This window comes from Apis mellifera, linkage group LG1, assembly GCF_003254395.2.
Source record: "Apis mellifera strain DH4 linkage group LG1, Amel_HAv3.1, whole genome shotgun sequence".
NCBI classification, from domain to species: Eukaryota; Metazoa; Arthropoda; class Insecta; order Hymenoptera; family Apidae; genus Apis; species Apis mellifera.
In genome coordinates this window covers 3,237,973-3,264,829 of record NC_037638.1, presented here as the reverse complement: position 1 = coordinate 3,264,829, position 26,857 = coordinate 3,237,973, and the positions used below count along the sequence as shown (strand labels likewise).

General features: G+C 30.9%; 2 protein-coding genes and 1 long non-coding RNA gene across 8 annotated transcripts in view; 1 reads left to right on the top strand and 2 right to left on the bottom strand.

Moving 5' to 3' along the window:
• Positions 1-16: 16 nt before the first annotated feature.
• On the bottom strand, positions 17-866 carry LOC107965102 (late cornified envelope-like proline-rich protein 1). Its single transcript, XM_016914585.2, has 2 exons — positions 541-866; positions 17-437 (listed from the first exon to the last, which is right to left on the bottom strand). The coding sequence occupies exons 1-2, from the start codon at positions 691-693 to the stop codon at positions 225-227; spliced, it is 366 nt and encodes a 121-aa protein (XP_016770074.1). The 5' UTR covers positions 694-866; the 3' UTR covers positions 17-224.
• A 1,449-nt stretch (positions 867-2,315) lies between these two features.
• Positions 2,316-3,878, top strand: LOC102655581. The gene is made up of 2 exons (XR_003305792.1): positions 2,316-2,613; positions 3,312-3,878. It is a non-coding gene; the product is annotated as an uncharacterized LOC102655581 (long non-coding RNA).
• Positions 3,879-4,994: 1,116 nt separating this feature from the next.
• The window catches only part of LOC727399 (protein numb), a 62,705-nt gene continuing 40,842 nt past the window's right edge, over positions 4,995-26,857 (bottom strand). For 5 of the 6 annotated variants that reach the window (XM_026444000.1, XM_026444001.1, XM_026443993.1 and 2 more), the window contains 9 exons: positions 13,150-13,314; positions 12,449-12,520; positions 12,049-12,267; positions 11,608-11,794; positions 11,004-11,261; positions 10,243-10,263; positions 9,369-9,548; positions 8,654-9,165; positions 4,995-8,292 (listed from right to left, as the gene is read on the bottom strand). In XM_026444000.1, the coding sequence (XP_026299785.1) occupies positions 7,984-8,292; positions 8,654-9,165; positions 9,369-9,548; positions 10,243-10,263; positions 11,004-11,261; positions 11,608-11,794; positions 12,049-12,267; positions 12,449-12,520; positions 13,150-13,287 (1,896 nt within the window). In that variant the 5' untranslated portion in view covers positions 13,288-13,314 and the 3' untranslated portion in view covers positions 4,995-7,983. The remainder of the gene's footprint in view (positions 8,293-8,653; positions 9,166-9,368; positions 9,549-10,242; positions 10,264-11,003; positions 11,262-11,607; positions 11,795-12,048; positions 12,268-12,448; positions 12,521-13,149; positions 13,315-26,857) is intronic. The other variant, XM_026443999.1, reaches the window with a different exon arrangement.

The window sequence follows — 26,857 nt, the reverse complement described above, 5'->3', positions numbered from 1 at the left end:
TTAATTATTTGAAAATTTATAACAAAGGATGTAATATTTAACACATAAATAAATTTTTATAAACAATAATCTTCGTTAATCGCTTTCAATCCCATTGTATATGTTATATACAATGTAACAATTATGTTATTATAATATCAAAGTCTCACATTTTTTTTATAATTTATACACAGTAAAATAATTAAAAATACGAAATACAATATAATTTTTAGTCTTCTCAATAGTCAACAACATTTCGTGCACGGAGGATCAGAAAAGTAGCGAGGACAATAGCACGATTTTCCACATATATCAGTGATACAATAACGTACGCATGATGGCGGTGGAACTAACTTTGGTGGTGTGCATTTAGGAGTCGGTGGATCAGGAGGTGGTAAACAATTTACTATGTACAGAGTTGGTGGTTTCGGTGGAGGTTCTGGTCGTGGCCTGCATATCTGGAAATAAAAAAAATAGGATTTTATTGTGAAATATATTTTTGAAGATAATATAATATAAAATATAATTTTAATTTATATTATATAAATATATATAACGTACAAAAGGTGGACATGGAGAAGGACAAAAATATTTCGAAGGTGGATATTGTTGCGGGGGTGGACAGCCATATTTCGGGCAATAAAATGGTGGAGGTTTGCAATGATAACATCGTGGAGGTAGTGTGCTAGGCTTCGTGTTTTCGTAAGAAGACATTTTTTATTTAGTGAATTTATTTCTAATAGAATTAATTCCAGGAATATATATCACGATATTTTTAAATGTCATACAATTAATTTAATCAAAAGTAGAAATTTTGTGCAATTTAGAACATTTTAGATTTATATTTCAGGTATATAATTCTTTGTATTATTAAGAATTTTGAAAGAATTTGATCTAAAGATATCTCATATTTGTACATATTGTAAATAAATAAATTCGCTTTGAATCGATATCTTTTTTTTTTTTTATTTAAAGTAAATATATTCACATAATATATTCATACAATTCATTATATATTGAATTATTAGAATATTGTATTACTTTTTATAAAGATATTTAAAAATCTGTACATATTTAAATATTAATTAAATTAAAAATTTTAAATTCAAAAAATTAAAATATATTGTAATGTTGAAAGGGAAATAAAATGTGTTTAATTTGTATCTTATTTATAGTATGTGTCAAACAAACAAAGAAAGCAAATAATAATTCGTAAAGGATAGAGATAGGATAAAAATTGTGAAATCAGCGCCATCTCTAGAGTGGCGTAAATGAAACACAAATAAATGATAAAGATAGCAAATAGAAAAAAAAGAGAGATATAAGAATTGATCACTAGCGTCATCTTACAAGTATCAAAGGTAACTCTTTAAAAGTTAAATTCAAAAAATGGCGCTGATGTTCAATTCTTATTCTATCTTATCCTGTTTTTAAAGAAATGTTTTTAGCATTCCAGAGATGGCGCTAATAATCAATTCTTACTCTATCTCTATCTTTCTCTTAATGTTTGTTATCTTTGCTTATTTAATTTCATTTGCGCCATTCTGGAGATGGCGTTGATTCCTGAATTTTTACACTATCTCTATCTTTCTCTCATTATTAGCTTTTCTTATTTATATTTACTGTACAAATTAGAAAATTTATACATTTAAGAAAATCTTGGCGTTGATATTTAATTAATGTTATTGTTTAATATATTGATTAAAAATTTTAACAAAGCTTCAATTTTTATTTTTTTTTATTTTAAAATGAGATAAAAACTTTCATTAAATATTAAGTTTTTCCTGTATTTCATCTACATAACATTTAAAAACAGGATGCTGCATGCATAAAAATCTATTATAAAAAATATACATAATATTTAATTTGTGTAAATATGGATATTAATACATAATAGATATTAAAAATGCAATTAAAATTTCTATATATATAATTATTTTCTCAAGTAAGATATCCTCTTAATTTTTCAATTTAGATGAAAGATCTTATATATTACATCATATAATAAATAAAAAAAAATTAACGATATAAATTATGTACATGTTAATAAATATTCTTTGTTAACTATATACTTAGAATCACTGCGAATATGTAGAAAAACAATTCAGGATAATATCAGAAATTTAGACAAATTGGTCTTCCACAACGATCGACTAATGCTCCATAACATTTTACTTTCGGTGGTGGTATCACTGGTATTGGACAGCATACTGGCCGTGGATAATAACAGGGTAAATATTTAACACTGAAAAATTTTTATAAAATCATTTTATATTTTTTATATTTAAATACAAATTTTTTCGATATATTAAGTAAAATATTTTATGTATATTTTTAAATATTATTATTTGAATATATTTAAAACAGTACTTAAATATTATGTCTATAAACATTAACATACCCGTAACAAGTATATGCAATTTGAAAGTGAACTGCAGAAGTGCCAGTAATAGGTGGTTGAATATTTGGACATAGCGGCTGTGTTGGAACACTATTTTTTTTTGATGAACAAGTCGTAGCTAAACTGGGTGGATATCTTTCTAATGCTTCTTTTAGAGTTGTCATTTTATATAAAATTCGATTTTTCTATTAGATTCAAATAATAAATGTCAATATCTTAAGAATATTAAAATGGTAAATTTAAAAAAATTAATTGAATTAGAAAATTGAAATTTGTACTAAAAATTTTGAGGTTAATTTTTATCCAAATTGAATATGATATTTTTGATACGTGAACTTTTTCACATACTGAAAAATGATCGATATGCAATTAATTTTCATAATAATTGAAAGACTTATTTAAATTGTATATAATATATATATATAACAAATTAAAATATGGAAGTATGCTATTATAAAATATGAACGTATATTATTATCAGACAATTTATTCTAGAATTTTAAAATAAAGGAAATATTTAAATATTTATATTTATATTAAAGTGATTTGACCATATACAAAATTTTTAACTAATAATATTTTATATATATATATAACTTTATAACAATTTATTACATTGATTATAATTATTATAGGAACATTGATTATAATTAATGCAATTCAAAAATAATTAAAATATGAACGCAAAAAATACTATAATATATATATACGTATTTTGTTCATTATTTAATTAGACAGAATAGATTTAAATAAAATTGATAGAATTATATAAAATTGATTTTTTTGATTCTTTTAAAAAGACAAAAAAAGGATAAATATTTTTTACATTTGTCATCCAATTTATATGTGTGTAGTAGGTAAAAATAGAAGTCAATAATAGAAGCCAATTTGGTAATCACAACAGATATTATAATAAATCGTATCTTTACAGAGGCAGATACATTGTAAAACGAACAAGGATACTTTCACGAAATATACACGCAGTCGTACATTGATTCAGGAATCGATCAGCGATACTATGTACAACACAACCACGGAAGCGTGCACGATGTTGAAGTAATTCGCAAATAATGCGGTTGCACTTTTCTCAAATTTGGCACGCGGTGCATCTGCTCGTATATTATTTCCATTTTTATCCCTTTTCCCTTATTCCAGTGTCTTTGTGTGCTCACGTAACAAATTAAACAATCTTAAATGCACTATAATCTCTTTCAGTGAGTCAAAACACTGGAATATGTCTCAACTGATGTCTGTTCTTGCTATTTTTTTTATAATAAATTTTTCAAAATAAACGTTATTTGATAAACTACCAAGAGGATAAACAGATTAGTTTTGCAACAGATCGAAAATGTTTAAGGTTAGAAACAGAAACCAGTCAAGATGATTTCTATTTTAATTTAGATCCTTTAGATCCTTTAGATCCTAGCCAAATAAATTTAAACGAATAGTTAACTTACATGAGTAAGTTATATGTAAGTACGATATGAAAGAAAAAAAATGTAAAAAATAAAAAAAAGAATAAAAGAAAATAATAAGTACTTAAGGCAATATTATATATATATACTATATATAATCATCGTTGTATATACAATTCTCCGAACTAACCTGAAAAATCAAGTCACTTCAATGTAAACGAAGATTTACGATGTCCACGACATCGGTTCTTTACATTCGTTTCTAAATGGAAAGAGAGAAAAAAGAAAATTAAAACGAAGAAACAAGCTGCGTTCCTATTAATACACATTTAAGTACATTGATCAACCAATGTTCTCGTTTTCTCTATCACACGTTTTTCTGCTATACAAATTCCGTGATATGTACCTCGTGATCGCGCTTGTGCTATCTCGATAATTATTCCGTTTATTTATTTTGTTTCATTTTCTCTGGTTCTATCCATTATTTTCTCTTCGGTATGTCGATGTTCGTTTCTTTCGCTTTTGTTGTTTTTGATTTACCGGACGGAAAGAAGATGATTCGAAAGATTCAACTCAATCATGCCAAACGAAAACGATATCGGGCTTAGGATTTCCCTATGTGACGAGTATCATTTACGTTATTTCCATTTTTAAGTGGCGCGGTATAGTCTGTTCAGAATCAATCGATCTCTCGAGATTAACGAAAAGAATTGTCTCTTATATGCCGAAGGTTACATTTGAGAAACGTGGTATATTTACATATTTCCGATGATAAAGTGAAAGTGGAAAAAAAAATTAACTAGAACAACACCGAGTTGGACCCACTCACGAAAGATTTTGTCAATGTATCAGATTCAATCAAATCGAAGCTAAAGATTATAAAAAAAGAAAGATAGTACTGAATTATATTCAATGGATAATTAATTTCAAACAGATTATACTATTGTCACCGGATACAAAAGTCCTAAAATTGTATAAGCAACGCGATTTGTGCTGAGAAACGTTACCGAACTATATTTACAAGAATAACTTATAATTTAAACTGAACGAAATCTCGATAACAAAGAATATTGTTTCTGCTTCTGAATTAGGATTATCATCGACTCGATGAACTCTCTTCTCTCATTCGTACACTCATTCTCTCATTCACTCTCTTTTTCTTTCTCTCTCTTCACCAGTCCGATTTTACTTTCTCTCTATTCCTTTCGTAACATCTTTTTTTTTTTTTTAAATAACTACTACTTATGTACAATGCACACATACGATTCGTCGAAACGACGATCGAACACGTACCCTCTTCTCCATCAATGACGACGAAGTCATTCTATCTATTGCCTCCACCTCTTTTTACCCCTGTTCGATGGCAACCCCTTGCCATATAATGTGACATAATATACAGTTTTTTTTTCATATTATGTTTTTGGATCTTTCCAAATGAAAAAAATTTATCATATTTGGCATTTATGAATAATTTTTGAAATGAATAATTTTTGAAATATATATGTATATATATATATGGGCACTTAGAAGAATAAATTATAGATTTAATTTATTTTGTAATGTAGAAAAGAAAATCTTCTTTAACTTTTCTCTGTAAGAGAATGTTATTATTAATTGAAAATATCTTTTGAAGTGGAATAGATATATATAAGAAAGTAGAAAGATATATATATATTATAGCAAGGGGTTGTTATAAAATCATCATCAATGCAAGAAATTAAAAGCTTATTCATCGACTAAAAGTGAAAGAAGCTTTAAGATGTAACATTAACCCCATGTTTATCAATATATAGGATGTGGAGAACATTCACAAATCTCCGTAATCGTTCAACAATTGACATAATTCGCATAACAATCTATAGTGCTATAAGTTCACGTCGGAACACGACATCATATCGTTGCTCTCCTGTTGGCTCATGAAACAATCTTCATTTTATCTCTTATTCTTTTATATTTTTCTTGTGTGTGCTTTTTTTTGGTCTTGTTTCAAGCGGAAGCACCTTTTATGTATCGTATTACGTGTGCGCGAGCCATTTTTCATCTAAAGGCATAGTTTACAAATATTGTCTGCAAATAGTTCGCATAAATTATTTACAAATAATTATCGCTGGTGGAAGAGATATCACGAGATCATTAAAATTCATTCAAATTCATAATTTATATATTTTGAAAGCCAAAACAATTTAAAGAGAGATAACAATTTAAAGATTGTACGACTTGACTGTATGATTGAATCTACATATATCTCTTCCACTAGTATTACATAAATTGTTATATCATATATCGTATACTATAATATTTCGTGCTATATTTTTCTGCAGTTATTTAAAAATCTATGTGCAGGCAAGTCTGCAGACAATATTTGTAATGCTTGATGTAAATGTATAATACGTTTTACGATTTTTCAGCGGTGACAATATACGATTCAATATCTTTATAACGTTGCACTAATATCATTATGCAATTCGACAGATTTACATACTCCAATAATTCAATAAAATTACAATAATAGGATTCTGATATTGGGCATATAAAAGTATCGAATCACATCAAATCTAAATAGCGCAATGTATACGATTATACGACGCTATTTAAATATATAAAGCTATCGAACAACACAACACCACTGCTGCAAAACCACAATGTCGTATTCGTTCATCTACATCTAATACACCTCAATACATCCTCTCAAATTTCAAAACAATCTTTTACAATGAATGCTCAACCCGTTCGTATGTACGATATTAGACAACAATAGCGTGGAACGTACTGATTCTAGAAACTTTTTTAACATCTAATTTTTGCTCTTAAATATCCTAAGTTGTATACGCGTGTGTTTAGGATTTGTGTGATTAATTCTGCTGGCCAGGGAACAATAGATTCTGCGCTACCCAAGCTCGTAACCGTATTTTTTCTCTATCGTTTCAGGCGGAGAAACTTTTGAGCAAAATTTACGACAGTCTGATTCTTGGCGTTTAAGTACTGGCCATTTTGACTACATGTATCACAGTCCGCTATTTTGGTGTTCAATTGCGCCAGTATCGATCCAATCAGTATCAATCAATTTTTTAAGTACTCGGTCATGACTTTTTTTTCTTTTTTTAACTTGTTTTTTTTTTGTTTATTTTGTTATCTAAGTTTTCTTTTGCTCATCGTTAATAAAATTTGACAATTCTTGATATTTCGAGCCGGGTAACTACGACAGAATTTTTCATTTTACACCTCGATTGTTGGCCGTTTGAAAAGAAAAATAACTATCTGATAATAATTGTTTTTTATCAAGCCACGTTTATCGCGTGGCCTTGCATTCGAACTAAGCTACTAGCATCGTTATTTTCATTATTATTTCTGGTATCTTATTTATTTTTTTGTATTTTTTCTCCTTTTTTTTTTTTTACGTTTTTTTATCTTCGACGAAACATCTGATTGGTGCATCATAATCTTGGGTGCGTGGAAATTTTGTTTCATCATGCAGAATGAACGATAATCGTTTTTTAGCCTAAACTATTCAAGATTATTGTACACCTCGTTTAATTAATTAATTAAGTAATCTCACGATAGACATTTAAATATGTTACCGATATTAACGACGTTATCTAGTTTTTCCCGCAGATAAAGTGCGACGACATCTAAAGTAAATCGTGCGACTTGGCCGATCGATCGGCCGTTTCTTAATAGATCTCTTAATTAAATAATCCACGTTCACCAACGCGATCGAACGCGTGGTCCCAAAGTAAGCATTTTTTTTTTTTTTTTTCCTTTACTTCAAATTCATATTTCCTCTCACTCTTTTCTCTCTTTATCCCAATTCGAGGTTATTGAGGCTGTGTGTGCGTAATCTACTAATATCTAGAAACAACGGGTACGTGTTTTTGTGCTGATTTACTTCTATATCAATCATTGCTACTAAACACATCTCTTCGAGATCGATACCTCCCCGTCCCTCGCCTTTCCTGGAGGTCTCTCCTCATCACACGGCTCTTTATACACCGGTGAACAATCTCATCCGGAATCTCTCCACTGGAGGATTACTCATTCCTCAAATTCCACGCGATTCCAATTCAAGATTAACGCGGTTCACGTGTAATACTTCCGGTTATTCGAGAGGTCGAAACGCGAACGGACGTGGAGTCGTCACTATGTGTTCGAACGGAAGTACTTGGCCACGCTGTTGACAAACTCCTGGCGCTACAACTGCACCTGGAATGCTTGGGTCGCGTTTGGCATTATGAACGGGTTTGTGGTGCTCGATTGTCGCAGATTCCTAGCCGCTATTTCTGCCCATTCCGCGTCGAATGGATCCGAAGGACCGGTTCTAGTCGCCTGATTCATGGCGGCTGAACCGAGGGAGAGCGCCCTCGCGTGAAGAGGTGGTGCCCGTCGAGGACTTATTTGTCCTTGCGCAGGTGATTGCACTGAAGGTGGTACCGAGCTGGTTATACTGCCCAGCCATTGCTCCGGCTTTGGCAATGCGGCTGTTGTTGAAACTGATTGGACCTGAAATGGGAATTAACATTAATATTGTGATATTTGCTCTTTAATTTTGCATAATTGTACTTTGCAAAGTTGAAAAATAGAAAAGCAAATTATATTTACTTTGATACAGATCTAATACAAGATCTAATGTAAGAAGATAATACTCCCTTTCTTCCTCTGATGTTTTACTTCCTCTCATGTTAATTTTTGTACCTTTGTAATTATTCAAGGCAAAAATGAAGAAATTCTAATTGAAAGTAACATTAATTTTGAATGTATAAAAAGACTTGAAGAATAATTACTTCTTTGAAATGAAATGTAAAAAAGCAGAATGCAATATAGAAAATATATTGAGTCTGAACCAATAAGCATTTTTGCTTACCGCTGGTGTAGTGACAGTATTGGCCACCGAGGTTTGATTAATTTGACTAACATCATTAGAAATCTTTCCAGATAGAGCCGGTGACACGGATGCCATACTGGTGGTCGGTGAGCTGGTCTTGGGAGTCATCACTGAAGTCACTGGTATCGGCGACCTGTTCATAGCCGGTGTGGGCGCGTTTCCTAAGGAGGACGTGGACGCTGTGCTAAAGGCTGGACTGGCCGATGTTCCAAACACGCTGACAGTGGTGTTGGGCGCGGGGGTGCTCATAACTATCGGTGTAGGCGCGTTCGTTCTTGGAAGGATGGGACTGAGATTGCTGGTTTTATTCAAGATTGGTGTAAGCCTGTGATTAGAAGCCAGAACAGGTGACGGAGCTTCCTGCCAGCTGGGTCCAACGTGATTCAAATTACTGAGATCGTCGTTCTTGTCGTTATTGTTGTTGTTGTTGTTGTTGTTCAAACTTGGACCATTTTGCAGCTTCAATTCGTCCAACGAGTTGCTGCTTGTCACTGCAACGGAATGCCAATCATCAGTATTTATTCAAAATAATTACAAACAATATTTATATAAGTTGTATCACAATATATATATTTTTGTTAAAGAAAATTGAAATCTAATGGAGTATTAAGAATATTATTTTGTTAATTGATCCAGTAGCATCCAGTAGTTAGAATTAAAAAAATTCTATATCCACTTCAGGTTCACGATGTACCTGGTGGAGTATTATTAGCGGTGGTGAAGAGCTGTTTAGCCACAGAGCTTGTACTGCTTTGCGTAGAGATTGGTCCGAAGTCGTCGGTCCTCGAAAGAAGAGAAAGCCCTTGTGAAAGTTGCTGACACATCGCTGAAACGCTATCTTGACCCCCGGGTGATATTTCTGGTATTGGACTAACTGTAAAAAAACAAGAACAGAATTTTAACATTCTATTTCAGATTTGTTCAGCATTATTTCTAACAGTTCTATATAATTCGAATCAGTGCTTGGACAACACTACAGAACGCATGCCACAAACACGTGAATACGTGTTAAGTGTCTAACAGCGGGATACAAGATGTTAAGAAAACAAATATCTCTGAAAATAATAGACTTATATTATTCCACAAAATTAAGTCAAGAATTTAAATATTAAGAAATTATTTGAGGATGAATAAAATAATTTTTTGACGATATGATAATTCCTCGTTATTTCGATAATAATTTGTTCAATAAAAATTCGTTCGGGAAGAAATTTGGCTATTTCGTAAAATAATATAAGTCTTTGAATTGAAAAAATTCAGTTTCTTTTACGCGTTCAACAAATACTACAACTTTTTAGAAAATAAAATTTGAAGCGAGAAAAATATTTCATAAAACGAGAACATTTAAGAGTACTACAGGGTCGTGTAGAACGTTTTATTATTATTAATTTTTTTTTTTTCCACTTCCTCTACTCGTTCAACTTCGTTGAACTATATTTAAACGAACAACATATCGTATACAATGGTATATTTAAACACAAGGGAGGAGAGGAAAACGAGCACCATCCAAAAACATCAAAGAAGGGGTCAGGCAATATGGACAATTAACAGAATAGGGAAATAATGACCTTCGTCATATCCTTCGAATTCTATTGCAAAAATGAAGAATCATATTATTCGATGTTTCAATATTTCAATTATACACAGCACATGGAAGAAATTGGATTTGTCGGAATATTTTTATATTGATTATTACTGAAGACTTCAAAATATCATTGCAATTATGAAAAAAATAAATAAGAATTGATGTTATTATTCAGGATACAAATACACATTCAATAATTAAATATATAAATATCGATAAATATTAATATATTTACATTTGAAAAAAATCATAGAAATTCATAGAAATTCTATTTAAGAAAATATGCAATCGCATTTTCTCTGTCCATGTTCATTTGAAAAAAGAATTTTACAAAAATAGATATTACGAAATCAATCGTTTACCAAATCTATTTTCTAATGTTGCTAACAATATAAAAGATATAATTCATGCCAACTGCGCATATAGCAAGTAATAAAATAATAGCTACTTTGTATAGCGACATGATATTAAAAATTAATTCTCTTAGAGAATATAATTTGAAGCCTTCAGTTTAACTTATCATAATTTTATCAAAGTTTTGAATTTCATCTTGAACAGGTTTATACTTATATCCATACATTGTATATGTAATTATATATATAAAATATATATATATATATATATATATATATATATATATACGTTTAACATCAATATACGATTTTTTATAGAATAAAATTATAATACATATCTGCACGATTATATTTCTACATTCGAAGATATCGCAGCAATAAGGATTTTTACCTGGTGGCTTGAGAGGTACGATGTGAGACATAGCAGATGGCATCCGTGACAAATCCGTCGGTTCAAGGCTATGGCTACGTGTGCGTTCAAGATTGCTAGGAAGATCGTTAATCCGTAAACTAAGCTGCCTTTTGAACGGTGATGCTTGGTTCAATTGAGTGAAACCCCGGAAGGAACCTTGTCTTTCGAGCATCGACGGGGTGGCGTGTGGTCTCTCTATCGCAAAAGGATTGTAGACTTGCTTTATAGGTGGTACATCTGTAAAAAAAAAAAAATATCTAATTGTATGGAAGAAATATACCTTTATAACACGTATAAAAAATTTTTCACAAATGAATTAATTATGGTTACCTTAACTTTTAATGCAATTTTCAAATGACATGATTTAATTTTTTCTATAATAAGATTTTTATAAAAATAAAATATCATAGAAAAAGATTAAAGATAAATTATATTTCAAAAATTTCAAGTCTGATATTTTAAAAAAATATATGTATATTTATTTATTTTCATTATATTTTAAAGATAGGATTTTATAGATTCGTTGGAATGATAATTTGGAATTGGAATTCGCAGGTAATATTAGGGGAGAAAAGTCACTGACCTACGGCGCGTTCGCGCGAATCCTGCAATCGCTCGGTTAAAGATGGCTGCCTGAAACTGCCGCTCCTCGTGAAGGTTGAAGTTTTCGAATCGAACGTCATCGTGACACCGCATTCCTTGTCCCTTCGTTGCTTTCTTTCCAGACACGCAGCAAAAGCACATCCCACTGCATGACTCAAACGTTCTCCCTAAATGAACACGATGAATATTAAGCGTTAGGCTCCGTAAAGATAATACAGAAAGGATTAAAGAATATATATTTGTTCCATTATATTAAATGGAGAAAAATTTGAAAATTATATTATTACATATAATTCTATAAAAAAAAAAAATTATTAAACATTTGTATTTACAGATGTACAATCATTATTGAAACATTAATTATAAAGAAAAAAAATAATCAACGAGATTTCTTATCGAAGATTTTATCAACAAGACGAACCGATTCTTTCAATGCCAAAAATCCATGGCACATCCACCGTCTGGTCGTGCCGTCTCTACAGATGTAACTGAACCCTTTCTCGTGATTTCGATCCGGTGCACAAAAGGAAACTTTCTCTATCGTCTGATCGACGATCAGCCCTTTTGTCTCATCTTCAACCACCCGCAAACCGTCTCCCGATACGTGCAGCACCGCGCGTACCGGCCGCCTCCTCGAGTTCTACAAGAATTTCGTATTGAAAAAAAAAAATAATCGATTGGATTTTAAATTTCTTTTTTTTTTTGTGGAGATAGAAAGAAAATATATCGACGAGAGAGATAAACGAGAAAATTTACAACTCGTGTTAAGTTGAAGAAAATATCAAATTGACAGTTTCAAAGGAATTTTTATTTTCGCTTACCCTAAGTACTTTTAGAGCTTCCTCGCACACTTGCATACCCCTTGATTCGAACACCTCGACACATCCCAGGTACTGGAAGCAATTGAAATTGATTGGATTAATCAATAAGCGCGAACAGGGTCGAGTTTGATTGATACTCGAGATTGATTTGACAAAAAAAGAATAATAGAAGCTGTAGACTCTCCTGGTGGAAATGTAGAACGAAATTATCGTTTCAGAAAAAAAAAAAAATTATATGTTACATTGGATTTAATATAGAAGGTTCGATTCATTGGAAAAGAATATTTTCGAAGTATAGGGGTAGTCTATCAAAATAGAAGGGGTTGGACATATTTCAGTAAGGGTATTCGTAATGGTACGCTCGTTACTCTCGAATATCGATTATTTGGATATGTGCCAATTTTACGGCCGATGGCTGTTCGATTTTCGATTACATACGAATTCTTCGTGTTAAAAACGTATTTTGTTTCGAAATGATCAAATTTTTAATCCTTAATCACAAATTTATATTATTATTTTATAACGATCTTCGATATTAATTTCTTTTATTAATCTAAAAATTAATAAAAAATTTTATCTTTAATAAGATTCCAGTTTAATCCGTTCTAATTATCTTGTTATTTGTATATTTTGATGAAATGATTCTTTTTTTTTTTCTATATATATAAATAAATGGTGTGATAATAAAATTAGAATTGTACCTTAACATGGAAAGCACATGTGGCCGAGCGGACAGCCGTTTCGTCCGCTTGCCATTGATGCGGTTTACTCGATTCCGGTACATGAGGATCTTTCCGCCGTCGAAAGCTATCGCGAAAACTTCGTCGAAGTCGGTCCATTCTTTTTCCCGGTGACCTCTCTCGCTTCTGCAAAAAAAAAGTATAACAAAGATATTTGTCGATACAAACAATATTTTCCAATTCGTTTGAATTATAACTTTCTTTTTTTCTTTCTTTCTTGTTAAAATTATTCCAACCGATGTGGGATCATTTTATAAAATCATTTATTTTAATACACGGTAATTGAAACGGGTCAGTGGTATATCGATGCGTTCTCGACGTTTCTTCCATTTCGCTCGTTGAAAGGACATTTGAGAAGGGAGCGAGAGAAATGGACGCATCGATAACAATCTTTGCGACGCGAGCAAAAAATGAAGGAGAAGAGAAAGACGAAAACACGTGAAAGCCTGGAAATGTGACACAGGAGAGATATAGACGCGAGGTATAGGGACAAGCGCGAGGTAAAGAAAGATCGCAAAAAACGTTTCCAACACCGTAACCATGTATATATGTATATATGTGTGTATGTATGCGCGCAACCTTTTTCTATCTAACGATCACTGTGTAGACTATATACATAGTACATGCACGTTCGATCAAATATCTTTCTATTTTTCTTCTTTCTTCATCCATTCCTTTCTATAAAGAATCGTATTTTATTAGATTGAATTTCGTTTCGTTTAAAATTTGAAACGGAGATAAATTAGTAGAGATTCGCGTTTAACAATTTTTCGAATTTTTCGCGAATTACGTTTATTAATTTGTTTAAAAAAAAAATGTGTACAGAAAATCACACTTGAAAATGGTGAAATCGCTCACGGGGTCAAGCGCACACGATGCTCGTTTGAGAAAACGTTTTGCATGCATCGACCAGCATATACGCGTTTCCCACGTGCTCGCACGTTTTTCGTGTGGCCCGATTCCTCGTTTTCTCGCACAAGTAAACACGTCTATTCACGTCGCTGAATGCCAGCGGCAACGTCAAACGATCCTCGATTAACGAGCCGTGTTAAACGGTAGCGGAAAATTGGATAATCCGCGGGCGATTCGAACGAGACTGTAATGTAAATTGTAATGTAAATCGATGAATGCTAAGACACGTTAAATCATTGCTTTCTAGTTATTAACCGTTTACATATATTAGAAGCATTATTTGAAATTGATCAAATCGAAGATATCGAAACAACTAAATTTTATTATTACAAATATAATATTAGAATTAAAAATGTATCTTTCACTGTTAGAAAAGAAAGTATAATAAACTAATTTCGTATAATATATCACTCGTCGCCTCTGCCTCTCTGCTAACGATCACTTCACGTGTGCGCTACTTAATTTGACTTTAGAATTTTAGATGACCTTAAACTTATAACGTGCCATTCGATCGATATATAACGTTTTTACGAGTATTTTTGTTTCCTTCTCGTTCTATCGATCAAGTTGCTTCATTATCATCGGGAACAAGTCATTTCAATTTTTAATATTACAATATTAACGGAGAAGGGAATTTTTACAAATACTACTTATATTTCATTTCTATACCGCGTATCGAATTATTTATCGCCAAATATTTCAGCAAGCAATATAAATTAAAATTATAATTCATCGTATCATTTTCCTCCTCAAAATTTATTCCTACAAATTAATCCTCCGTTTCAAATGTCAGTCACGCCACATTGTCAACGAAGAAGAATACATTTCGTGTATTCGGCGGGCCCGAAATTCGAGCGAAATTGTATCATCTGAATTATTGGCTGTGCTCGAAGCGTGTAAATCTCGAACGAGATTTCTCGACGTGGCGCAGCAGGCACATTTTCCCCGAGATCCGCGGAATATATTCCCAGAGGACGAGGGCCGTTTCCAAGTTTCCCCGATGAGTCGTTAACAGTCGGCCTTGAGAAAATAGAAGGCAACCAGTGTCTGGCAACGGCCGTGGACCGAGTCGAAGGTCTTACAATGGCCTGTGATCGAATCTTGGCCTCGGTTCCCAACGAATCTTTTATATCTCAACCCTCCACCGACCTCTCCCCTAGCGCGAATCTACCCTCCCTAAATCGGCATGCCTAAGAACCGGCCAACGGATCAAGGATCGAGGTAGGTTGAGAAAATTTTCTCTCCCTCTCCCTGTTTTCGAATTAAATTTAATTTCTTTCTCTCTTTTTTCTTCTTCAATTTATGAAGATCAAGATAAAATTTTCGATGTAATGGTGTCACTAACAGTACCGTTGGAAACATACAACTTGTATAAATTTTATTAATGATTTCTTAAAGTTTTAAGATGAATTATGTTCAATAATATTTATTTCTGTGTTAAACAGTCGAGTGGGATTTTCTCTCCCTCTCCCTGTTTTCGAATTAAATTTAATTTCTTTCTCTCTTTTTTCTTCTTCAATTTATGAAGATCAAGATAAAATTTTCGATGTAATGGTATCACTAACAGTATCGTAGGAAACATACAACTTGTATAAATTTTATTAATGATTTATTAAAGTTTTCGATGAATTATGTTCAATAGTATTTATTTCTGTGTTAAACAGTCGAGTGGGATTTTCTCTCCCTCTCCCTGTTTTCGAATTAAATTTAATTTCTTTCTCTCTTTTTTCTTCTTCAATTTATGAAGATCAAGATAAAATTTTCGATGTAATGGTATCACTAACAGTATCGTTGGAAACGTAGAACTTGTATAAATTTTATTAATGATTCCTTAAAGTTTTAAGATGAATTATGTTCAATAATATTTATTCCTGTGTTAAACACTCGAGTGGGATTTTTTTGAACAACAATGGATGTAATAATAAGATTAGCCTTTTTACAAGTTAAATCATATTATTTCGAGATATATTTTTCCATCAATTTGAGAAACTTTTGATAAGCGGTGTACACAATCTTATCGATAAATCAATAAGTTTGAGAGGAAAAGTATGTTGCATATATAAAGTATGCTTATCCAACTTTATTATTTCATCAAACTTAATTTCCATTAAAAGCGTTTTAATGGAATTCTTGATATTTCTATATAAATTTATTACACTTTTAATACAATATATATATATATATGCTCTTAGCAGTACGAAACAGTATTCCATTATTTTTTTTACTAATTTTTATATTCTTCTTTCAATGGTATTCAATAGCGATAAAAATACAGTTTTTTTTTATTTTCTAATACATTACAAAATATCCACCACTTGGATAAGTACTTGGATACTACATGGATCGTTTACATTTGTCATAATCGATAATCCAGAAGGTAAGTTCGCTCGGTTCATTAGTTGCATATAAGATAAAATCACGTCTTTAAAAATATGAAAACACGTTAATTCATGCATGCACGATCCTCGTAATATCAGGGATCGTGATCATCAGAGCGCCACCCCATCACGGCATAGACATCGTAAAATATATCTCGTGCTCGAGTGCGAACATGATATGGGATGCGGGGTATTCCCAAGGGAACGATTTCTTTTTTTTAATCCCGGCTTTTCATCGTGTCGCCAGTGAACGAGGAAAATATTATACGAAATTATTCCTCTTGGATGGATTGATTTTCGAAATTGTGAATCGAAAAAAGAAGTTGTTAGTTATTTTACTTAAAAAGCAAAATTAAAAAAAATTGTTATATATTAAAATTTTTTAATATTATGTAATTATTACTAGTGTCTTTTTTTGTCATTGTACAAAACATTTTGCTTTTTGGATACAAAACAGATGTTCTTCTCTATAGACACAAGAGTTTTATCGATCAAGGTGTATTATACATACGCGTATTACATTGGCCAAGAAATTCTTGCCAAGAGAAGATTATGAAGATTTAAAATCTTGCGCATACGAAATTCAGGAATTCCCAAGAATTTTAATAAAGAGTTTTCCATCGAATGAAGATTTCTGATCGAAGATATTTTTTTCCGTAGAAAAAATTAAAAATCTAAGCAACGGATCATATTAATGATACAGACGATATTAATAGATAGATGGAAAGAGGATCCAATGGAATACGGCCAGCAATGTTATTATAGTGATTTAATTTTTGGAATAAATTCAAATTTAAGATGTATAAACGTATACATTCATTATATAAAAGCTTCTTAAATTGAATCAACAAGTCTTCATTTGTCATCGCGATATCCACATAACCTCAAAAATATATAATATTCGTATTCGATGTTCGGATGAAATTATCAGAAAAAATTATTACATCGAAAACGAGGATGCGATACTAGTATAGTCAACTAATCGCCTATAATCCCCGTTGGAACAACATTTATCCGTGGCGCAAAACGTTTCCAACCGTCCACCGCGCGATATTTGATCGCATCTCACGCGCGTGGTTCGCAGAAACGCGTTCCAAGACCAAGCAAATATTGTCACGTACGCGTAACGATCCTCGTTCCCGAGGATAAGTCCTCGTTCGTGGAACAACAATGAATTCTCGCAGCTGTAACCACCGTGTAACAACCCATCTCTACCGTGAATCAGTTCGCCGTACCGATACGATGAGAAAATAATCGGACCATATAGAGCGCGCCAAACTCGAGGACGCTTCTTTTTTTCCGAGTCGAGCCGGAGATAGCCGATCGCGCACGAGGACCGGGCTAATAGTTAAAACGTGCGAAAGCAAGCACTCTCGATGCAATCGGATTACCCGGACTGTTTGCTTAGCCCGGTAATAGGCTTATGAGAGTGTTAGAACTGAAACGAGAGAAGTGGATCGTCGCGATGCGATTCGATTCGTACTTCGCTATCGCGTCCACGTGTTGGTCCCCGTGCCGAAACAGATAATCGTTTCGAGGAGGATCGATAAGTGGTTGGTCCGTAAGTGGCTCGATGTTGAATCACGACGGCCACGTGACCCAATGATATCTTCGTACGCGTAGATTTTGATTTTTTTTTAATTATTGAGCGATATAATTATGTCGTGAGTAAGTATTTATTTTTGTGAACGTAAAAAGATTTATTTATTTTTTGTGTAAATATGTGTTTTATGTATATATGGAATTTAGTATGAATGAAAATATACAACTAGTTATCAAAAAAATTTAGAGTTATACAATTTTAAATTAGAAATAAAGTTGAAATAAAAATAAAAGGATGTGTAAAATTTATTTCGTCTAGAACATAACTGTTCTGCGTCTGCAGTGATTACATACAGTCAATTGAATTACTCTCGCCCACTGATTCACTGATGGAAACCTATCAAGGATGTTATTTGGTCATCAACGAACCCTAGGTTAAGTAATATGCATGAAAGCAATCATGAACTCTCTGTGTCTCTCTAATCTACAGGGTGTTTCGTTCCAATCTATCTCAGTTTTATATTTGAAAATATTACCAATTAATCCTCTTTACCGCTAATATAATGTAGATGTAAGAAATTAAAAAAAAACGATAAATTATCGTGGATTAAAATGCGTATTAAAAAGGAAATGAAATAAAAAGTGTATATAATACGAAGGGTTAAGTGAATCATTGAACTGGATTGTCTGGCATACTTTATTCGACTTCGTCTTCAGCGATACTTACAACTTTCTTTTTTTTTTTTTCGAACTTTACCCATGAGTCGGATAGTGAGTAATGTCTCAGCCATCCGGAAATTCTTAACATGTTATAAAAAAAAAATTTCTCGTAAGAGCTTTACAAAACGAAAATTGTGTGTATTCTTCGTTGTAACATCACGTGGGAAAAATTTAAAATATTGTTATTTTTTTTTTCCTAATTTTGAAGAAAAAAAAAAAGAAAATAATTTTAAAATTAGATCAAATTTTAAGTAAAAATAAACTTATAATATTTTTTTATTACTTTTATAATTAAAATTCGATTTTTATATCGTGAGAATTGTTAGATTTATTTCATAGAAATAAATCAAATTACTTATGTTTCATAAAATTAAGAAATCTTCATAGTTATGAAATGCAATAAACTGTAATTTGAATTTTTTTTCTTTACTTGAAAGCAAAATTACATCTATTTCGAGATGTGACGTAATAATGACGATAATAAGGACGAAATTTAAATAATCGTCTCTTCTTATTCATAAGATACAAAAAAAAAAAAAAAAAAAAGAAAAAAATAGAGTCCCTGAACCTCGATACTTGAATAAAATTATGTCTAAAATGAATCCTTGAAAAGTCGTATTTTCTTTAAAATCATTCCTCGATTAAGATGCATATCCATGTTTATCATGCAATTTGATTGCACGTTCTTACTTTTTCAATGAAACTTCATTGTTGTAACATTCTCACGAAAGAAATACAATTTTCGAGAAATATATGTCGTATATTTTTATTACTTCGGAGTAGAAAATACGCGATAAGAATAACATTGAATTTAAACAAATTTAATATTCATATTAAATTGATATTCCAAACTGGAAAAATTCAATAATTTGAAGATTTGTTTAAAAAACTTTGCCAGTAAAAATAATTATTTTTATATGTAAATAAATAATTAAAAAAAATGCAAATTTTTAATGATAATAATTAATGAATTAATCGAATTTACACATAAACATACACGTGTCGTGATTCTATGAATGATAATATTGAATGAGTAATAGATAATTAATTTATCGATCAATATTAATTAATAGCTTGTTTCCAATTCATGGAATGTTATGAAAAAAAATTATAAGGAAACCCGTTACTTTGCATTTTCCTCTCTTATTATTCTAACGACGTTGCGTAACATTGAAAGAAATAGAAATGTTTATAATTAAAAATAATAATATTGTGTATGCATATTGATTTAAAAAATAAATTTTGAAAAGTACAGATTAACTTGAATTTGAATGCTTCTGAAAATAATAATAATTTAATTTAGTATAATTTATGCATAATTTTAATACTCTGTATTACTCTGTAATTTTTACATGACTTAATGTGATATTATTTTGTACGTATAGATACGATTAGTCATCTCAAATTAAATTATTACGATATACACAAGTACAATTCTGTTCTTATTACACGTGTGATGACTCATTGTCAGTAGTTACTTGTTCCGTATAGTCATCACTTTTTTTTTAATTTTATCAGAAATGGAAAATCTGTTTAAACGTGAAATTACAAAAACATAAATTATTTATTATTTCTTTTTCGTGAAAAGTAAATTAATTTGAAATTTATGCAACTCTTACATTTATTCATTCTTCTTTGTTTCAATGAATTAATTAGAATTTTAATAATCTCTTAACAAAAGAAAAAAAAAATATGCTAACCTATCTTTTAAATAATCATTCCATGATTATTTATGCTATTTGTCAGTTTTCATTTCGTTAGATTTCAAAAGTGAATTAAGAAAAAAGATTTTTTTGTTTTCATTTAAAATATTTTCATTTAAAAAAAGAATGAATTAACTTCCTTTGAAAATCCTTCACTTCACGATATATCTTATCTTTCTCGTTTCTTCGCTCTCTCCGTTGATAAAGTAGATTTCTTACCATGAGAAAGAACCAATCGATTAACAACACTTTTTCTCCTTTTACTGATACTATATTTAATTAAAATAAGAAAAATGATTTGATGAAAAATATGCAACAATAATTAAGAAAGTATATAACAAATTTAATTTTCAATATACCTTCTTACTTAAAAATTAAAAAAATAAAAAGAGATTTTCTTAAGAAGAACCTTGAAACTTTAAACGATTTATTTTTCAATGTTTTAAATCATCTTGTATATTAAATAAAACATAACTATATAAACATATACATGTTTTTACATATCTTTAAAAATGGAAATTTTATTTAATCCAGTAATCCAGCATTTTATATATATATATATATATATATATATATATATATATATATATATATATCGATCATTATATTCTTCTTTTCAATGCGGGAATTCTCGCAAGGAATAAACGAAGAATCGAGTTAACCACATTCAATTTCTCGAACGACATTCCAGCCAGTAAACGAAGGCTTCTTTCTAAGGGCGTTTTTTTTTTAATATCGGCCGTTCGAGATGGGAGTGCCGTAAAATCCGTGGCTCGCTAACAGCAGGAAATTGCGGCGTTAGATCGATCTGCCTACGTTTTGACATGCATAGCCCGTCAGCGTGCACACATAATAACCACAGATGCATTCTCCAGCGGCCATATTTCCTTTCACGCCTCAAGGTCGGATCTACCGTTTACCATGTATACCAAGTTGGCGGTAGGTAAAATATCGTAAATAGAAGAGAAGAACAGATAGGCACCATGACCTCGTGTATAATTATTGATGAATCCTTTAACGGGATCTATCGACGTGTTTTGCAACGAGATCTTTCTGTGAACATCATTGTTAAATGTTAGATATTGTTAAGAGGCTATATGGAATATTTCTCATGTCAGTGTAAAAATTCTAATTAAAAAAAATATATCACGTTTCGTGATTGTTCTTAAATCGAGATATTCTTTCATAATTTCTATCCATTTTAATTACATTCGATTGTTGTTAGAGATTTTTGTAAAGTTTCTGGACGAATTGTTTTCAATTGAGATGATTCTGCTATATCTATAATTTAAATGAAATTTGAAAAAAAAAAAAAAAAGGATTTTTATAATCAATTCTTAAAGAAAAATAAATATATCGAAAAAAGATTCTCGTTAAATAATGCACGCTTTATTTTTCTTTCATAACAAGATAAATATAGAACGAATATTAAAGATTCAATTTCTATTTACTCAACTATATCGATATTTTATTATCTACCATAACACGGTAAGGAAAAGAGGGGAAAAAAAGTTCCATTAACGTATTAAATAAAATAGAGAATATTATCGTAAGTAAGATCCCTAAAGTATCGTGCTATTTTCATTGAAAGTAGGGTTGGCAAAAGTGTTTGAAATAGCCTGTAGCGGTGGCCACGCACAGCCACAGCCACCACAGCTGTCCCTGACACTATAAGCGGAACGCTCGCTCGGTTTTTACTACAGCTTTACAGCAGTAGTCTTGAAAAGAATCTGAATGGCCGGATTGGCAGGCCTCTTCTCTCCGTGGCCTGGCATTTCTTACTTTAGGGCTACGTGCCAATCGAAGCCACGGATCTTCTGGCCCCTGACGAGAGGTGTCGTGACCTAGAAAGGCGACGGTGAAAGCCGGTATACAATACACCGCGCGCACACATTCACGCAAGCCCTATCGGTTCGTCGACCCGAAACGCAAGAAGACACTGGATTCTGCCAACGATCCTCGCGCCAATGAGGAACAAGGGATCGTGTGCATGTTTTTCTTTTTTGAACTATATCTCGAGCACCATTGCTGGCAAGATGAAATCGATATTGTGAATTGCGATGACCGGAAGAATATGAGAAATTTTAGGGTGAAAAAAATTTTGAAATATTTTTTTTAATCTATTTTTTCTCCCCTTTTGTATATAAGTGTATAAGTCATCTTTGTAAAACAGAATTTTTTTTTTGACCTTTAAATTATTTTTAAAAAATTGGATGGAAAATTATATGGCAGAAGTATGAAAGTTTAAATATGGTATGGACAATGGGGTTTCATTTCCCAGACTTTCCAGCAAAATGCCGTTTTCCCATAACGTTAATTATACTAATTACGTTAACGTCGGGATAAGAAGGTTTTCTTATAATCAACCATTGTTCATCTTCGCTTAAAGGATACATTCAATAGTGTAATTAGTACAATTATTTTCCAGTTTATGGACATTAAATATTATCTACTTTGTTCGTTTGATTATACGTATAGTACATGCGATTCAAAGTTTCAATTTAATTAACAAATATTTAATATTTATTTTTAAGAAAATGTTTTCCATCGGTTCTGAGTTGATAAAATTTATATTAAAGAAAATATAGAAAAATAATATCCAAACATCTTCAACATACGAAGATGAATAGATAAATTTCTATCTCGAAATTATCTCGACAACCATTTCAAATAATTGCTCTCAACTGTTGTCAAATAAAATTTGTCCGAGACGAAATTTAGAGGTCGTTGAAAGTCGCGCTACAATACAAACAATTACCGGCCGTGTACACGAATCGTGTAGAGAAATGGGAAAGAAGACATTGAGAAGGTTGAAATGGCAAGTCTGGCACTAAACAACGAATATCTGCCAATGCCCCTCTCTCTACAATCCTGCTCGATCCTTTCACCGAGAGACAGGTGTTGCAAACGTAGACGCGTATACACGATGAGCGATGCTATTTGCAGGACAATAACGAGAATACATCGTTGCGAATGCGACGATTCATCTATGTACGCCTGCGGTGGAAACCTGCAACAGAGTTTACACCAGCGCGACAATAAATTTTACGTATGGCCGACTCTGCCGAGCCGCAAACCGCGCTTAAAGAGTATTCGCTTTTTATTGTGAGGCCGTTACTCTACTTTTAATGGGCGTAGAAATACCTTCGAATAATGTCTTTCCTTTTATAGACGTTTGTCAAATTGGACGAGGATTTTTATTATTCGTAAATATATTAGGATAAGATAGATGTAAATATTGACAAGTAAACTTATCATCTTAGAATTCCTTTTATTCTGTAGAAACGAATGTTTGTGATTAAAGAATATAAAATGACTTGTTTTCTTTTCATTTTGTAAATACATGATGCAGATCAAATAAATTAGAAATAAATTATTAAATTTTCCTAATCTAATCAGTTCCAAAATCGAAATAAAATTATTCAATATTAAATCGCAACATTTTTCTTACTTTTTATTATAAAGCAAACGGCGTCTTCTAGTAGAATTCCAAGACACCCTATAGAATTCCAGATCTCCTTCTATCTATACCCGCTATCAAGCATACGGACATCGACGCGCGGCACTAGTTATCCTTGAGTTCGATCCCCTCGTTCGTCGCACACGCACACGCTTCCACGCTTCGTGTGCGTGGCCGATCCGACGTATAAATTTATGCGTGTCATTCGCGTAATACGATTCGTACGTAATCACAAACGCCCCGGTGAATTCGCGGTTTGCGTAATCTCTCCTTACAGCTCCCTTCGAGGAACGCGTTCGAAACGTCGGAGGAAATCGTTTCCGGCTCTTTTAACGTCACGTCTCGCGTATATTGCGACAGGAAAATTGCAATGTCGAATAATAGCAGTAGAGACTTTTTTACCGAGGCGCGATAAGTAAGAAACCGAATTTTTCTACAGAGATATTATACGTTTCTTTTGGCTTGGATAGTGATACGTGTTTTATTATATAGTGGAATTTGCAATCAGGAATGAAATTAATTAATTTTGATACGAGAAAAAAAATGGAAGATTTGTGAAATGTGCGGATGATTTTTCGAGAGGTTTTTTTTTGATCGTGAGAAGAATATAATAGTTTTAAAATACTTCTGGATCAAGTGTTGCGTAAATTATTGTTATGCAAAATTAAATTTTAATGAATGTAAGATATATTATAGAACGTGTACAATTTGGCAGATGCATATTGTAGAGATGCAAATTTAGACTTCAACTATATAAAATTTCAAGAAATACATTAGAATTTCAAATGGAACAGTCGCTATCTGGAGAACATCAAGAATATTTTCTCGACCGGTGAAGTTTATATTTGTCTTTCGATGCTTGGTAAGATGAATCTAGCCTCGAAAAAAAAATAAATTTCGACGGACGGATATCATATGATCTTTAATTCTTCTCCTCCCCTCTCTCTTTTCAAGTATCTAATATCCGATAAAAAACCGTACAATATAATATCGTAACGAGATTAAACTTGATCCACTTCTGTCTGTATCAATGATAAAATACATATTCGAAATGACACGTGTATAAATTCGTTCGAGATTTGTCAAAAAATTTAGATAAATGAAAATTAAGAATAATTATCTCTAATATTCAAATATTCTGAAAATATGAATTTTGCTTTAATCAAATTCAATGATATCATCGAAACAGGAGATATATCGACAATGTGGGAGAAGTTTCTCCTGTTACGAGGAACCTGTTTGTATTCTTGTAGAACAAGATTCGCGAAATTTCAAACTTGTTCGAAAGTATCGCGCTACTTCCCTTGTTCGTAATACCCTTCGTTAAAAGGAAATCGCGAAAAATTTCTCATTAAATTTAAATATAACTTAAAACACTTTATAAAACACTTACGAATGTATATGCAATTTTTTTTTTTAAATAATTTTAAAAAGATGTTTGCAAGACGAAGAAATATTTTTTTCTAGAATAAAAATTGTAATTTAATTTCTATTCATATCTCGTGTATGGAAGAAAATAAAAAATGGAATTATTTACGTAACGAAATAGAATGAAAATGTTTACTTGACAAAATAAAAATAATATATTCGAATTTTATCTCTGCGTATCGATATGATATTTTATCTGTACATATTTTTATAGGTCAATCCCCTATTAAAGAATGGCAATGTATATATATATATATTTATTCGCAGTATATTAAATCGCATTTGTACGAGCACGATCCATCATGATCGTATTAAACTCACTTTATTAATTTGGTTCGAATTGCTCCAGTCGAGGATGAACCTCCTCATTACGATCGTCTTGCATCTGACTCAAGTTTTACGCGTGATAATTGATCGTGTAATAAACACAATGAAAGAAAGTGTAATGGAAAACGGATCAATGTATCGAATTTTATTAGCTTTTGTAATCAAATGAAATTTAATTTTCATAATAGTTAGAGCTGAAACTTATAACTGAGTATTATTTTTTTTAATACTTTCTAGAATATTAATAATTTTAAAACATGTATTCTAAATAAATTTTTATAAAAATAATTTTCTTGATGATAAAGATAATAAATATATATATATATATATATATATATATATATATATATATATATATATATTTATATATTATAATAGCTATGATATATATATATATATATATATATATCATAGCTATTATAATATATAAATAAAATATATATATATATAATAATATATATATATATATATATATAATAATATATATATATATTAAATATATATATATATATATATATATATATATATATATATATCATAGCTATTTTGCACTTATATTATTATTTAATTCATTTCATTTTTTCTTGTATTAAACTTTATCTAAATTATTATAATTAAAAATTAATCTTTAAATTTGCAATTTAACGTTTTATATTTTAAACTATAATAATTTTAATTATATATTAGTATTAGAAAAATTTCAATTTTCAATTTTTAAATTTACAGTGTCTTATTATTCGTTTCAATCCCATTGATTTGTATTATAATTATTATTCAAAAAGTATTGAAGAATTAATGCAAATTAAATGAATATTCACGAAAGTAGCTTTAGATGAATTGTATTAAATTGTTTTAAGTGTTTATAAAAATAAATAATTTTAACTGTTATTAACCACGTTTATCATTGTCCATCATCCATACTTTAATTTAATTAAAGAAATATCAGATGAAAGAATCTAAAAAAAAACTAGTTTGTTTTATTAATCTCTCTATGAACTAATTAATTATCATTAACAAAATTCCCAATCATCGTCCTCGAAAACGCAAATAGAAAACTTTGCTTCAAACTCCAAACGTATATTAATTTTAAATTCTTAAAATATATATTTCATACATCAAACACTTTATTAAATATCTAAACATCTCTATCGTATATCTACGTATATTAATTTTAAATTCTTAAAATATATATTTCATAC